Source organism: Heteronotia binoei, unplaced genomic scaffold, assembly GCF_032191835.1.
Source record: "Heteronotia binoei isolate CCM8104 ecotype False Entrance Well unplaced genomic scaffold, APGP_CSIRO_Hbin_v1 ptg001309l, whole genome shotgun sequence".
NCBI classification, from domain to species: domain Eukaryota; kingdom Metazoa; phylum Chordata; class Lepidosauria; order Squamata; family Gekkonidae; genus Heteronotia; species Heteronotia binoei.
This window is the reverse complement of record NW_026800234.1, coordinates 305,216-321,476: the sequence shown is the minus strand read 5'-3', so window position 1 is coordinate 321,476 and position 16,261 is coordinate 305,216. Positions and strand designations below refer to the sequence as shown.

General features: G+C 50.5%; 1 protein-coding gene across 3 annotated transcripts in view; it reads right to left on the bottom strand.

Annotated features, from left to right (window-relative positions):
- FCHSD2 (FCH and double SH3 domains 2) overlaps nt 1–16,261 on the bottom strand; it is a 349,063-nt gene that overhangs the window by 49,155 nt on the left and 283,647 nt on the right. For all 3 annotated transcript variants that reach the window (XM_060263895.1, XM_060263898.1, XM_060263896.1), the window contains 2 exons: nt 13,519–13,623; nt 2,475–2,636 (listed from right to left, as the gene is read on the bottom strand). In XM_060263895.1, coding sequence (XP_060119878.1) covers nt 2,475–2,636; nt 13,519–13,623 — 267 coding nt within the window. The remainder of the gene's footprint in view (nt 1–2,474; nt 2,637–13,518; nt 13,624–16,261) is intronic.

The window sequence follows — 16,261 nt, the reverse complement described above, 5'->3', positions numbered from 1 at the left end:
GATTCTACTTTGTGAGCGAGTGGTATTAAAGTTGTGAGCTCCTGAAGAGATTAGTTTGTTCTGGGGCCGTTTTTCCTGAGCTGAGACAGAAATGGGTGAGCCAGAGGCTAAAGAACTGTGAGCTGGCTCACGCTAACTCAGCTTAGAGGGAACACTGGTCAGGCGCCATCCTTCCTGAGGTAAAAGAAAAATGTGTGAGCTGGAGGCTCAAAATCTGTGAGCTAGCTCAAACTAACTCAGCTTAGAAGGAACACTGGTCAGGGGCCATCCTTCCTGAGGTAAAACAAAAATGTGTGAGCTGGAGGCTAAAATTCTGTGAGGTAGCTCACGCTAACTCAGCTTAGAGGGAACACTGGTCAGGGGCCATCCTTCCTGAGGTAAAAGAAAAATGTGTGAGCTGGAGGCTAAAAATGTGTGAGGTAGCTCACGCTAACTCAGCTTAGAGGGAACACTGGTCAGGGGCCATCCTTCCTGAGGTAAAAGAAAAATGTGTGAGCTGGAGGCTAAAAATCTGTGAGCTAGCTCACGCTAACTCAGCTTAGAGGGAACACTGGTCAGGGGCCATCCTTCCTGAGGTAAAAGAAAAATGTGTGAGCTGGAGGCTCAAAATCTGTGAGCTAGCTCAAACTAACTCAGCTTAGAAGGAACACTGGTCAGGGGCCATCCTTCCTGAGGTAAAACAAAAATGTGTGAGCTGGAGGCTAAAATTCTGTGAGGTAGCTCACGCTAACTCAGCTTAGAGGGAACACTGGTCAGGGGCCATCCTTCCTGAGGTAAAAGAAAAATGTGTGAGCTGGAGGCTAAAAATGTGTGAGGTAGCTCACGCTAACTCAGCTTAGAGGGAACACTGGTCAGGGGCCATCCTTCCTGAGGTAAAAGAAAAATGTGTGAGCTGGAGGCTAAAAATCTGTGAGCTAGCTCACGCTAACTCAGCTTAGAGGGAACACTGGTCAGGGGCCATCCTTCCTGAGGTAAAACAAAAATGTGTGAGCTGGAGGCTAAAAATGTGTGAGGTAGCTCACGCTAACTCAGCTTAGAGGGAACACTGGTCAGGGGCCATCCTTCCTGAGGTAAAAGAAAAATGTGTGAGCTGGAGGCTAAAAATCTGTGAGCTAGCTCACGCTAACTCAGCTTAGAGGGAACACTGGTCAGGGGCCATCCTTCCTGAGGTAAAAGAAAAATGTGTGAGCTGGAGGCTAAAAATGTGTGAGGTAGCTCACGCTAACTCAGCTTAGAGGGAACACTGGTCAGGGGCCATCCTTCCTGAGGTAAAAGAAAAATGTGTGAGCTGGAGGCTAAAAATCTGTGAGCTAGCTCACGCTAACTCAGCTTAGAGGGAACACTGGTCAGGGGCCATCCTTCCTGAGGTAAAACAAAAATGTGTGAGCTGGAGGCTCAAAATCTGTGAGCTAGCTCAAACTAACTCAGCTTAGAAGGAACACTGGTCAGGGGCCATCCTTCCTGAGGTAAAACAAAAATGTGTGAGCTGGAGGCTAAAATTCTGTGAGGTAGCTCACGCTAACTCAGCTTAGAGGGAACACTGGTCAGGGGCCATCCTTCCTGAGGTAAAAGAAAAATGTGTGAGCTGGAGGCTAAAAATGTGTGAGGTAGCTCACGCTAACTCAGCTTAGAGGGGACACTGGTCAGGGGCCATCCTTCCTGAGGTAAAACAAAAATGTGTGAGCTGGAGGCTAAAATTCTGTGAGCTAGCTCACACTAACTCAGCTTAGAGGGAACACTGGTCAGGGGCCATCCTTCCTGAGGCAAAACAAAAATGTGTGAGTTGGAGGCTAAAAATCTGTGAGGTAGCTCACGCTAACTCAGCTTAGAGGGGACACTGGTCAGGGGCCATCCTTCCGGAGGTAAAACAAAAATGTGTGAGCTGGAGGCTAAAAATGTGTGAGCCAGCTCACGCTAACTCAGCTTAGAGGGGACACTGGTCAGGGGCCATCCTTCCTGAGGTAAAACAAAAATGTGTGAGCTGGAGGCTAAAAATCTGTGAGCTAGCTCACACTAACTCAGCTTAGAGGGAACACTGGTCAGGGGCCATCCTTCCTGAGGTAAAAGAAAAATGTGTGAGCTGGAGGCTAAAAATGTGTGAGCTAGCTCACGCGAACTCAGCTTAGAGGGAACACTGCCCCGATCTCAAGTTTGGACTCAAGATAACATTTTCACTCGAGCTGGAGGTCCCGCCCAAGTGGAAATGCAAGAGAAAGACTGTGGGAGCCGCTTGCGTGATGTGCTAAACTGAACTTATTGTATCTCCAGTTATATTTCTGCTCATGTGAGATCTTGGGCGGCCAATTTCTGAACACCGTACTGTACACAGAAGAAAGCGCTAGGTGTTGCACAAGACCTTGATCTTAGTCCATTTATACTCCTGCTAGTGCATTTCCGAGCTGCGGTGCCCAAGCGCAAAGTCCGCGAGTTCAAAGGAAAACAAAAAGCCCCCAGTCGCAAAGCCAACACTGTACCAAGTGCGACGAGCCGTTGTTGGTCACCGTCGGGAGACTCGCCCATCGCTCGTTCTCCAGTTCCTCCATCACTTGGTTCATGGCGCTTTTCAGCCACGTGTCCACCGAAACCCCAATCTGTTTTAAGAGGTCGAGTCGAGCTTCTGCTTTCAGCTTTATTATCTGCAGAGACAAAAAGGAGAGGAGGTTACTGCATGTGTGGAGGGGGGAGAGTGACAGAGCAGCGAGAAGAAGATGATGATATTGGATTTATATCCCGTCCTCCACTCCGAAGATTCTCAGAGCGGCTCACAATCTCCTTTACCTCCCCCCCACACAACAGACACCCTGTGAGGTAGATGAAGATAGTGGATTTATATCCCGTCCTCCACTCCGAAGAGTCTCAGAGCGGCTCACAATCTCCTTTACCTCCCTCCCCCACAACAGACACCCTGTGAGGTAGATGAAGATATTGGATTTATATCCCGTTCTCCACTCCGAAGATTCTCAGAACGGCTCAGAATCTCCTTTCCCTTCCTCCCCCACAACAGACACACTGTGAGGTGGGTGGGGCTGGAGAGGGCTCTCACCGCAGCTGCCCTTTCAAGGACAACCTCTGCCAGAGCTATTGCTGACCCAAGGCCATTCCAGCAGGTGCAAGTGGAGGAGTGGGGAATCAAACCCGGTTCTCCCAGATAAGAGAGCTCTGGCTGCCCCAAGGCCATTCCAGCAGCTGCAAGTGGAGGAGTGGGGGAATCAAACCCGGTTCTCCCAGATAAAGAGTCCACACACTTAAACCACTACACCAAACTGGCTCTCTTTTGAATCAAGAATATTGAATCAAGACATGCTTTTGAATCAAGAATATCCTTTCTTCGTCTACGTAACTGCTACGTGTACTGAAAAGAGAGATATGTTTTTTCAGAGCACCATTTAACACAAGAAAAGCCCTGCTGGATCATCTAAAGCATGGGTGTTGAACTCACTTGTTATGGGGGCCAGGGATCTGACATAAAGCGTTCAGAGTGTTGGATGGGCCATTGGCCTGATCCAACATGGCTTCTCTTATGTTCCTATGTGACACAGAGTGCTGAACTGGATGGGCCACTGGCCTGATCCAACATGGCTTCTCTTCTGTTCTTATGTGACACAGAGTGTTGGACTGGATGGGCCATTGGCCTGGTCCAGCATGGCTTCCCTTATGTTCTTATGTGACACAGAATGTTGGACTGGATGGGCCACTGGCCTGATCCAACATGGCTTCTCTGATGTTCTTATGTGACACAGAGTGGTGGACTGGATGGGCCATTGGCCTGGTCCAACATGGCTTCCCTTATGTTCTTATGTGACACAGAGTGTTGAACTGGATGGGCCATTGGCCTGGTCCAACATGGCTTCTCTGATGTTCTTATGTGACACAGAGTGGTGGACTGGATGGGCCATTGGCCTGATCCAACATGGCTTCCCTTATGTTCTTATGTGACACAGAGTGTTGAACTGGATGGGCCATTGGCCTGGTCCAACATGGCTTCTCTGATGTTCTTATGTGACACAGAGTGGTGGACTGGATGGGCCATTGGCCTGATCCAACATGGCTTCCCTTATGTTCTTATGTGACACAGAGTGTTGAACTGGATGGGCCATTGGCCTGGTCCAACATGGCTTCTCTGATGTTCTTATGTGACACAGAGTGGTGGACTGGATGGGCCATTGGCGTGGTCCAACATGGCTTCCCTTATGTTCTTATGTGACACAGAGTGTTGGACTGGAGGGGCCACTGGCCTGATCCAACAGGGCTTCTCTTATGTTCTTATGTGACACAGAGTGTTGGACTGGAGGGGCCACTGGCCTGATCCAACAGGGCTTCTCTTATGTTCTTATGTGACACAGAGTGTTGGACTGGAGGGGGCACTGGCCTGATGTTTATCCAATTCCCTCTTGAAGCTGTCTATGCTTGTAGCTGCCACCACCTCCTGTGGCAGTGAATTCCACGTCTGAATCACCCTTTGGGTGAAGAAGGACTTCCTTTTATCCGTTCTAACCAGACGGCTCAGCAGTTTCATGGAACGTCCACAAGTTCTCGTATTGTGAGAAAGGGAAAAAAGGACTTCTTTCTCTACCTTCTCTACCACCCCTCTCTCCCCCATTATTTCCCTCCCTCCCTCCCTTCCATCCATCCATCCATCTCAGCTCTCAAACATCTGATGTTTATTCCATGTGGCTCTGACATCAGGCAAGTTTGGCCGCCCCTGGTCTTGATAGGGAAATGCTTGCCTATGACATAGGACAGATCTGGGAACAACTCAGTAAGGCTGCCGTCTCTTTCAGCGGCTGCACTCTCTTTCCACTGAGTCCCGGACTGACGCATGAGAGCACGCCAGAGCTCAAACCTTCTGTGGGAAGCAGCCCTCGGTCACAGCACGACCTTGCGTCGAAGAAAGGTTTCCTTATTTTTCTGACCCCGATAATAAAAAAAAAAGATGCCAGCGTAGCAACATGCTTATTTTAAACGAGAGCTGCAGCCCAGAGTTTTGCAAAGAGGGACAAAAACCCATGATGCAAAACGAGGTCCCGTTTTGATTAAGAGGGCAGGGGAAACAGTCAAGAGGGAGTCGGGAGTTCAGCCCAGGTTTGCCGTGGGAAAGTGCACGGCTGCTGAAGCAAGGAAAAGCCTCTGAGTTGCGGGCAGTCATGCAGGGCTCTTTATTGCCCAGTCACCGGGTTAATGATTTCAGGTTTGCCACAGGACACTTTTTCAAAGGAGAAAAGAATGAGTTAACGCAACTCTCCTTTTGGGGGGGACTAATGAAAACGCAAGACTGTCCATAGAAAGGAAGGGAAACTACCAAGGTTGTGGAAGCAAATAAGTGGGTGACATGAATCTCCTACAAAGAAGATAACCGATCCATCAATCAAAAGAGTTTCCGGCTCAACATTAGGAAGAACCTCCTGACCGTTAGGAGCGGTTCCTCAGTGGAACAGGCTTCCTCAGGAGGTGGTGGGCTCTCCTTCCTTGGAGGTTTTTCAACAGAGGCTAGAAGGCCATCTGACAGCAATGCGGATCCTGTGAATGTAGGGGGAGGTGTTTGTGAGTTTCCTGCATTGTGCAGGGGGTGGGACTAGATGACCCTAGAGGTCCCTTCCAACTCTATGATTCTATGGTTAGAAGCCACTGTCGGGCTCTCTTAGTTGCTGAAGCCTCCTCTTGATGCTGAGAAGGTGGCCAAGGAGGAGCTCTCTGGGAACGGCATTCCAGAGGAGGGGAGAAGCTGCAAAGAAAGCCATGACCAAGCACCCAGCACAGGTACTGGCGTATAAGAACATAAGAGAAGCCATGTTGGATCAGGCCAATGGCCCATCCAGTCCAACACTCTGTGTCACATAAGAACATAACAGAAGCCATGTTGGATCAGGCCAGTGGCCCATCCACTCCAACATTCTGTGTCACATAAGAACATAAGAGAAGCCCTGTTGGATCAGGCCAGTGGCCCATCCAGTCCAACATTCTGTGTCACATAAGAACATAAGAGAAGCCCTGTTGGATCAGGCCAATGGCCCCTCCAGTCCAACACTCTGTGTCACATAAGAACATAAGAGAAGCCATGTTGGATCAGGCCAATGGCCCATCCAGTCCAACACTCTGTCACATAAGAACATAAGAGAAGCCATGTTGGACAAAGCAAAAGATTTATTTTTGGAAGGAAAAGCCTTCAAAAGAGGAAAGCAAAGAGATAAAACCGGCAAAACAACAGGAACATGCAGCCTACATTTCCTAAAAGCGACACAAAGACCTTCAAATTATTTTTCTCCCAATGGCTTTTCTTTTTTTGCTACCACACAGCAATTACCTGAATTCTCCCCAAAGCTAAATAAACATCTGGAGCAGAGATTGGATCAACATATGGAGCAGAGGTCCATCAGTGGCTATTAGCCACAGCGTATTGTTGGAACTCTCTGTCTGGGGCAAGTGATGCTCTGTATTTTTGGTGCTGGGAGGGGGGGGGAGTGGGAGGGCTTTCTAGTGTCCTGGCCCCACTAATGGACCTCCTGATGGCACCTGGGTTTTTTGGCCACTGTGTGATAGAGTGTTGGACTGGATGGGCAATTGGCCTCATCCAACATGGCTTCTCTGATGTTCTTATGTGACACAGAGTGTTGGACTGGATGGGCCATTGGCCTCATCCAACATGGCTTCTCTTATGTTCTTATGTGACACAGAGTGTTGGACTGGATGGGCCATTGGCCTGATCCAACATGGCTTCTCTTATGTTCTTATGTGACACAGAGTGTTGGACTGGATGGGCCATTGGCCTCATCCAACATGGCTTCTCTAGTGTTCTTATGTGACACAGAGTGTTGGACTGGATGGGCCATTGGCCTCATCCAACATGGCTTCTCTAATGTTCTTATGTGACACAGAGTGTTGGACTGGATGGGCCATTGGCCTGATCCAACATGGCTTCTCTTATGTTCTTATGTGACACAGAGTGTTGGACTGGATGGGCCATTGGCCTCATCCAACATGGCTTCTCTAGTGTTCTTATGTCTGGGGCAGTGATGCTCTGTATTCTTGGAGCTTGTGGAGGGGGGGCAACAGTGGGAGGGGAGGACTTCTAGTGTCCTGGCCACACTGATGGACCTCCTGATGGTACCTGGGGTTTTTTTGGCCACAGTGTGACACAGAGTGTTGGACTGGATGGGGCACTGGCCTGATCCAACATGGCTTCTCTTATGTTCTTAAAATAACTAAACTGAGGCTACTGTGTTTTGGCAACACGATGAGAAGACAAGAGTTACTGGAAAAGACAAGAACGCTGGGGAAAGTTGAAGAACATAAGAAAATCAGAGAAGCCATGTTGGATCAGGCCAGTGGCCCATCCAGTCCAACACTCTGTGTCACACAGTGGCCAATATATGTGTGGGTGTACACACACACACATATACTGTGGCTAATAGCCACTGATGGACCTCTGCTGCATATTTTTATCCAATCCCCTCTTAAAGCTGGCTATGCTTGTAGCCGCCACCTCCTCCTGTGGCAGTGAATTCCACATGTTAACCCTAACCCTTTGGGTGAAGAAGTACCTCCTTTTATCCTCTCTCAGCCACACCCACCTCACAGGGTGTCTGTTGTGGGGCAGAGAAGATATAGGAAATTGTGAGCCGCTCTGAGTCTCTGATTCAAAGAGAAGGGTGGGGTATTAAATTTATATACTGCCACTCATCGTCAAGTGGTTTTGAGGCAGGTAACAGCAGGTTAAATGTTAACAGATATCAATTAAAACAAATACAGAATCATAGAGTTGGAAGGGACCTCCAGGGTCATCTAGTCCAACCCTCTGCACAATGCAGGAAACTCACAAATACCTCGCCCTAAATTCACAGGATCTTCATTGCTGTCAGATGGCCATCTAGCCTCTTTAAAAACCTCCAAGGAAGGAGAGCCCACCACCTCCCGAGGAAGCCTGTTCCATTGAGGAATCGCTCTGACTGTCAGGAAGTTCTTCCTCATGTTGAGCCGGAAACTCTTTTGATTTAATTTCAACCCTTTGATTCTGGTCCTACCTTCGGGGGCCACAGAAAGCAATTCCACACCCTCCTCTCTAGGACAGCCCTTCAAGTCCTTGAAGATGGTGATCCTATCACCTCTCAACCACCTCCTCTCCAGCTCCTTCAACCTTTCCTCGAAGGATCACCATATTCAAGTACTTGAAGGGCTGTCATATAGACGATGGTGTGGAATTGTTTTCTGTGGCCCCGAAAGGTAGGACCAGAACCAATGGGTTGAAATTAAATCAAAAGAGTTTCTGGCTCGACATTAGGAAGAACTTCCTGACCGTTAGAACGATTCCTCAGTGGAACAGGCTTCCTCGGGAGGTGGCGGGCTCTCCTTCCTTGGAGGTTTTTCAACAGAGGCTAGAAGGCCATCTGACAGCAATGAGGATCCTGTGAATTTAGGGGGAGGTGTTTGTGAGTTTCCTGCATTGTGCAGGGGGTTGCACTAGATGACCCTAGAGGTCCCTTCCAACTCTATGATTCTAGGACTTGGCTCCAGATCCCTCACCATCTTGGTTGCCCTCTTCTGGACCCGTTCCAGCTTGCCTATATCCTTCTTAAAGTGCTGTGCTTCTTAAAATTATATATAAATATAACTTCTTAAAGTTATGTATAAATATAACTTAAAGGCAGTCCACATATGTATAAATATAATATAACTTAAAGGCAGTCCACATAGAGACCTAATGGTTAAGTGTGTGGACTTTTATCTGGGAGAACTGGGTTTGATTCCCCACTCCTCCACTTGCACCTGCTAGCATGGCCTTGGGTCCGCCATAGCTCTGGCAGAGGTTGTCCTTGAAAGGGCAGCTGCTGTGAGAGCCCTCTCCAGCCCCACCCACCTCACAGTGTGTCTGTTGTGGGGGAGGAAGGTAAAGGAGATTGTGAGCCGCTCTGAGACTCTTCGGAGTGGAGGGCGGGATAGAAATCCAATATCATCTTCTTCTTCTTCTAATTTCAGTAAGCATTGTGTTAGTATTGCAAAGGGAAGGCAAACACTGCCCCAGTTCAAATAACAGGCTCGGCAACGGGAAAACGTGGCTGAACTGACTGAGAAAAACAAGATACAAGGGAAGACAGAAAGCAACGATGCGCTGAAGAGAATCAATGAATTCTCACAACGATTTTCTTTATGTGTCAGCACCAGCACATGTTAACTTAGTCAGAGAGTGCGTAGATTAATTCATTGTGGGAATAGCTCAGCATGCACTCACTGGGTATAGGTGTACTCAGGGGTGGAATTCTAGCAGGAGCGCCTTTGCATATTAGGCCACCCCTCCCAGATGTAGCCAATCCTTTAAGAGCGTACAGGGCTCTTCTTACAGGGCCTGCTGTAAGCTCCAAGAGGATTGGCTACATCAGGGGGGGTGGGGCCTAATATTTGTTTATTTATTTACGTTATATTTATATCCTGCCCATTCCATACAGCAGGGTTGGCCAACGGTAGCTCTCCAGATTTTTTTGCCTACAACTCCCATCAGCCCCAGCCATTGGCCATGTTGACTGGGGCTGATGGGAGTTGTAGGCAAAGAACATCTGGAGAGCTACTGTTGGCCATCCCTGCCATACAGACTCAAGGCGGCTAACAGCATAAAACAGACAGTAAACAAGAACAATATTAAACCAATAAAACAATCAGGTAAATGACAATGGTGCTACTTCAGGCGGATCACGTAATATTTTCTTTCTCACGCGCACAGATCCTGGGCAGTTAGCAATAACAGCGCTACGGATCCAGATACGGCGGCAGCCCTCTCCCGTTAGATGTCACATGCCATCCGAAACAGTTCAGTCTTGCAGGCCCAGTGGAACAGCGATCGATCCCGCAGGGCCCTGATGGCTTCTGGGAGGGTGTTCCAAAGTATTGGGGCCGCCGCCGAGAAGGCTCTTGCTCTGGTGGGGTTGCGCCTAGCCTCCTTGAGCCCAGGGACAGCCGGAAGATTTTGAGAGCTTGATCGCAGGGCATTCTGGGGAACATGTGGGGCAAGGTGGTCCTGCAGATAGGAAGGTCCTAGGCCATATAGGGCTCTGAAGGTTAATACCAGGACCTTGAAACGGATTCGGTATGCAACAGGCAGTCAGTGCAGTGCTCTCGGCACAGGCTGAATGTGCTCCTGACGGGGAAGCCCCACTAGAAGCCTGCACCAGCTTGCCTATATCCTTCTTAAAGTGCTGTGCTTCTTAAAATTATATATAAATATAACTCTGATTCTGATCCTACCTTCGAGGGCCACAGAAAACAATTCCACACCCTCTTCTCTAGGACAGCCCTTCAAGTCCTTGAAGATGGTGATCCTATCACCTCTCAGCCACCTCCTCTCCAGCTCCTTCAACCTTTCCTCGAAGGATTTTGAGAGCTTGAGCGCAGGGCTCTCTGGGGAACATGTGGGGCAAGGCGGTCCCGCAGATAGGTAGGTCCTAGGCCATATAGGGCTCTGAAAGTTAATACCAGGACCTTGAAACGGATTCGGTATGCAACAGGCAGCCAATGCAGCTTCCAAATCTGAGTCAAAGGCAGCCCCATGTAGAGAGCATTACAGTGATCGAGGTGACCAAGGCAAAGGAGCTCCTGCTAGAATTCCACCCCTGGGTGTACTGGATGGGGGAGATATACTTCTGGGTAGCAGTGTGTGCGTGAACGAGGTCTTGTAAGCTAAACATAAGCAGTCGGTATGATGCAGAGGCAAAAAAAAAATGGCTAAGGCAGTCTTGGGGTTTATCAGCAGAGGAATCACATAGAAATTGGAAGATGTCACAGTCCCATCGTACCCCACATTGGTCAGGCTACACCTGTGTGCAGTTCTGGAAGATAGTCTGCTTTGGCCATTAAGCCGGTTTTTCACAGTTCTTTCCTCTTTCCACAATGTATGGTTGTGTGATGCCTCTAGGACAGGGGTGTCCAACGGTAGCTCTCCAGATGTTTTTTTGCGTACAACTCCCATCAGCCCCAGCCAGCAAGGCCATAATTTTGTGCTCCGCGCTCCCCCCACACCTAAAATTGTATCCCCTGGGCTCCCCCGTCTTAAATTTTCTGGTTAGCAGTTAAAAATCATAGAAGGCAGGGGTGGCCAACGGTGGCTCTCCAGATGTTTTTTTGCTTACAACTCCTACCAGTCTCAGCCAGCATCGCCATGCTGGCTGGGGCTGATGGGAATTGTAGGCAAAAAACATCTGGAGAGCTACCGTCGGCCACCCCTGTGCTATGAGGGTAAAGATGAGACCTTGTAAGCTCTTGGAGGATTGGCTACATCAGGGGTGGATATTAAGGATCGAGGAAGGATATTAAGTTACGGAAGTGTAACTAGGCATGCTAACCGTTGTTTATTCAAGAAGAACGGTTGTTTATTCAAGTATTTGTGAGTTTCCTACATTGTGCAGGGGGTTGGACTAGATGACCCTAGAGCAGGGGTGGGCAGCGGTAGGGGTGGGCAGCGGTAGCTTTCCAGATGTTTTTTGCCTACAACTCCCATCAGCCCCAGCCACTGGCCATGCTGCTAGCTAGAAAATTTTAGACGGGGGAGCCCAGGGGATAAAATTTTAGGTGTGGGGGGGAGCGCGGAGCACAAAATGCTATCACAAACGTTAAAAAGAGTCCGCGCACTTAACCACTACACCAAAGCAGGACGTTTTGGAGGTCCTTCATTCACAGGAGATAAGAGTCAGATGGGTATCTGTGCTGGTCTGAAGTCACAAAACAAAGTCTGAGAGCAGGGGCACCCTTAAGATCGACCAAGTTGAATTCTGGCTGTGAGCTTTTGTCTCCATCCACACTTCTTCAGACACAGTGAAGAAGAAGAAGAAGAAGAAGAAGAAGAAGAAGAAGAAGAAGAAGAAGAAGAAGAAGAAGAAGAAGAAGAAGAAGAAGAAGAAGAAGAAGAAGAAGAAGAAGAAGAAGAAGAAGAAGAAGAAGAAGAAGATGATGATGATGATGATGATGATGATGATGATGATGATGATGATGATGATGATGATGATGATGATGATGATGATGATATTGGATTTATATCCCACCCTCCACTCCGAAGAGTCTCAGAGTGCCTCACAATCTCCTTTCCCTTCCTCTCCCACAACAGACACCCTGTGAGGGAGATGAAGATATTGGATTTATATCCCACCCTCCACTCCGAAGAGTCTCAGAGTGCCTCACAATCTCCTTTCCCTTCCTCTCCCACAACAGACACCCTGTGAGGTAGATGAAGATATTGGATTAATATCCCGCCCTCCACTCCGAAGAGTCTCAGAGCGGCTCACAGTCTCCTTTCCCTTCCTTCCCCACAACAGACACCCTGTGAGGTAGATGAAGATATTAGATTTATATCCCACCCTCCACTCCGAAGAGTCTCAGAGTGCCTCACAATCTCCTTTCCCTTCCCCCCCACAACAGACACCCTGTGAGGTAGATGAAGATATTGGATTTATATCCCGCCCTCCACTCCGAAGAGTCTCAGAGTGGCTCACAATCTCCTTTACCTTCCTCCCCCACAACAGACACCCTGTGAGGTAGATGAAGATATTGGATTTATATCCCACCCTCCACTCCGAAGAGTCTCAGAGCGGCTCACAATCTCCTTTACCTCCCCCCCCCCCCACAACAGACACCCTGTGAGGTAGATGAAAATATTGGATTTATATCCCGCCCTCCACTCCGAAGAGTCTCAGAGCGGCTCACAATCTGCCTTACCTTCCCCCCCACAACAGACACCCTGTGAGGTAGATGAAGATACTGGATTTATATCCCACCCTCCACTCAGAAGAGTCTCAGAGCGGCTCACAATCTCCTTTACCTTCCTCCCCCACAACAGACACCCTGTGAGGGAGATGAAGATATTAGATTTATATCCCACCCTCCACTCCGAAGAGTCTCAGAGCGGCTCACAATCTCCTTTCCCTTCCTCTCCCACAACAGTCACCCTGTGAGGTGGGTGGGGCTGGAGAGGGCTCTCACAGCAGCTGCCCTTTCAGGGACAACCTCTGCCAGAGCTATAGCTGACCCAAGGCCATGCCAGCAGGTGCAAGTGGAGGAGCGGGGGAATCAAACCCGGTTCTCCCAGATAAGAGTCCGCACACTTAACCACTACACCAAACTGTTAAGTCGGAAGGGACTTGATGGCACTTAAAAATACACACAGCCAGCCATGAAACCTGGCAAAATCAGGCCCTGGAGGGCTGCCAACAGGTTCCTCGAATCAGTGACCACAAATCTTATCAACACAACACAGCCTAGTAGTTCTTTTATTTCCGCCCCCCCCCCTAAGAAAAAAGGGAAAGAAAAGAACAAGGTTATTTCCTTTTCAGAGGGGGCAGTGTTTATTTTCACTTTTATCAGTCTGAAACAGATCTGGCTAAGGCTTGGCTGGAGGAGCAAAACACAACGATAAAAAAATTACGAGGGCTAATTGGGAGGGGGGAGAAGGAAGCCAGAAAAGTCTTCTTTCTCCTTGTCGCTCCCCAAGTGCCAAAACAGCACGGCTGCGGTTTGAGGAAAGGCTGGGAAGTCTCTTCCTCTTACCTTGGCTTTGCGGATGGTCTCTCTGGCTTCATCGATCTTCTGCTCCAGCTCCACTCGGCTTTGTTCCGAGGCCACCGGCCCGTGGCATTCTAACTCCTCGAGGGCCTGCCGTAAATAGGGAAGGTTGGAAAACTTATTCAATTTGGCCCACTATAAACGCTGCTTGCTAAATTACTGAACTGTTCTTGGAACAGAAGAAGAGCCCTGCAGGATCAGACCAGGGATCCATAGAGTCCAGGATCCTGTTTCACACAGCGGCCAACCAGCTCCTCTGGAGGGCCAACGAATGGGCAGAGAGGCCGAGGCCTTCCCGAATAAGAATATCAGAAGAGCCCTGCTGGAACAGACCAGGGAGGGTCCATCTAGCCCAGCCTCCTGTCTCACACAAGAGCCAGCCAGCTCCTCTGGAGGGCCAACAACAGGGCAGAGAGGCCGAGGCCTTCATATGAACATCAGAAGAGCCCTGTTGGATTGGACCGGGGAGGTTCGTCTAGTCCAGCCTCCTGTCTCACACAGTGGCCAACCAGTTCCTCTGGAAGGCCAACACCAGGGCAAAGAGGCTGAGGCCCTCCTCTGAGGAGAACCTCAGAAGAGCCCTGCTGGATCAGATCAGGGAGGGTCCATCTAGTCCAGCCTCCTGTCTCACAAAACAGCCAACCAGTTCCTCTAGAGCAGGGGTCCCCAACTCCCGGGCCGCAGACTGTCCGCAACTGGGCCACGAAGCCTGGCAGCCCCCTCCACACAACAAGGCTCGGGTCCCCCTCCCACCACCGCCTTCCCTCCCTACCCAGCAATGCAATGCAGCATGGCGCTCTGTCGTCACCTTCCCTCCCTCAGATCGCGCCAAGCTGAGCAGCGCCGAAACTGGGCCTTACCAACTTTGCTGCGGCCGCACCATCTAACACTTTGAAGTTCGCACGAGAAAAGGCTTCCCCTCCCTCACTTCCAGTTCTAGGAAGGGGGGGGGGGAGAAGAAGCCTTCTCTCACGTGAACTTCAAAGTGTGAGATGGTGCGGCCGCAGCAAAGCTGGTAAGGCCCAGTTTCGGTGCTGCTCAACTCAGCGCAATCTGAGGGAGGGAGGGTGATGGAGCTAAACTCTGGCGAGCCGCTTCTTCAGTGTGTCACCTGCCGCTGCGAGCGGGGGCGGGTGGTGAGGCACAGGGGGGCCCTGCAAGGCTGCAAAGCGCCACTGGGGCCAGGAGGGCCAAAATCGGTGCCCCCACCTTGCCAGCTGGGGGGCCACGGTGGGCAGATCGGCCCTGGTCCTGGTCCCCGGTACCAAGAAAGTTGGGGACCACTGCTCTAGAGGGTCAACGACAGGGCGGAGAGGCCAAGGCCTTCCCCCGGTAAGAATCAAATAAGAGCCCTGCTGTATCAGACCAGTGAGGGTCCATCTAGTTCAGCCTCCTGTCTCACACAGTGGCCAGCCAGTTCCTCTGGAGGGCCAACAACAGGGCAGAGAGGCCGAGGCCTTCCCCTGAGAAGAACATCAGACGAGCCCTGCTGGATCAGACCAGTGAGGGTCCATCTAGCCCAGCCTCCTGTCTCATACAAGGGCCAACTAGTTCCTCTGGAGGGCCAACAACAGGGCAGAGAGGCTGAGGCCTTCCCCTGAGAAGAACCTCAGAAGAGCCCTGCTGGATCAGACCAGTGAGGGTCCATCTAGCCCAGCCTCCTGTCTCATACAAGGGCCAACTAGTTCCTCTGGAGGGCCAACATCAGGGCAGAGAGGCTGAGGCCTTCCCCTGAGAAGAACATCAGACGAGCCCTGCTGGGTCAGACCAGTGAGGGTCCATCTAGTCCAGCCTCCTGTCTCATACAAGGGCCAACTAGTTCCTCTGGAGGGCCAACAACAGGGCAGAGAGACCTCTGAGGCCTTCATAAGAACATCAGAAGAATCTTGCTGGGTCAGACCAGGGAGGGTCCAGCTAGTCCAGCCTCCTGTCTCACACAGTGGCCAACAAGTTCCTCTGGAGGGCCAACATCAGGGCAGAGAGGCTGAGGCCTTCCCCTGAGAAGAACCTCAGAAGAGCCCTGCTGGGTCAGACCAGTGAGGGTCCATCTAGTCCAGCCTCCTGTCTCACACAGTGGCCAACCAGTTCCTCTGGAGGGCCAACAACAGGGCAGAGAGGCTGAGGCCTTCCCCTGAGAAGAACCTCAGAAGAGCCCTGCTGGGTCAGACCAGTGAGGGTCCATCTAGTCCAGCCTCCTGTCTCACACAGTGGCCAACCAGTTCCTCTGGAGGGCCAACAACAGGGCAGAGAGGCTGAGGCCTTCCCCTGAGAAGAACCTCAGAAGAGCCCTGCTGGGTCAGACCAGTGAGGGTCCATCTAGTCCAGCCTCCTGTCTCACACAGTGGCCAACCAGTTCCTCTGGAGGGCCAACAACAGGGCAGAGAGGCTGAGGCCTTCCCCTGAGAAGAACCTCAGAAGAGCCCTGCTGGGTCAGACCAGTGAGGGTCCATCTAGTCCAGCCTCCTGTCTCACACAGTGGCCAACCAGTTCCTCTGGAGGGCCAACAACAGGGCAGAGAGGCTGAGGCCTTCCCCTGAGAAGAACATCAGAAGTGCCTTGCTTTATCAGACCAGTGAGGGTCCCTCTAGTCCAGCCTCCTGTCTCACACAGTGGCCAGCCAGTTCCTCTGGAAGTTAAGACTTCATGGGGTGGCTGTGGGTTGACTACAGCTTTACGCGTATGGCTGCCCCTGAGCAGAGACGAATGGAGAAATCAGCCCAAAGCTCAC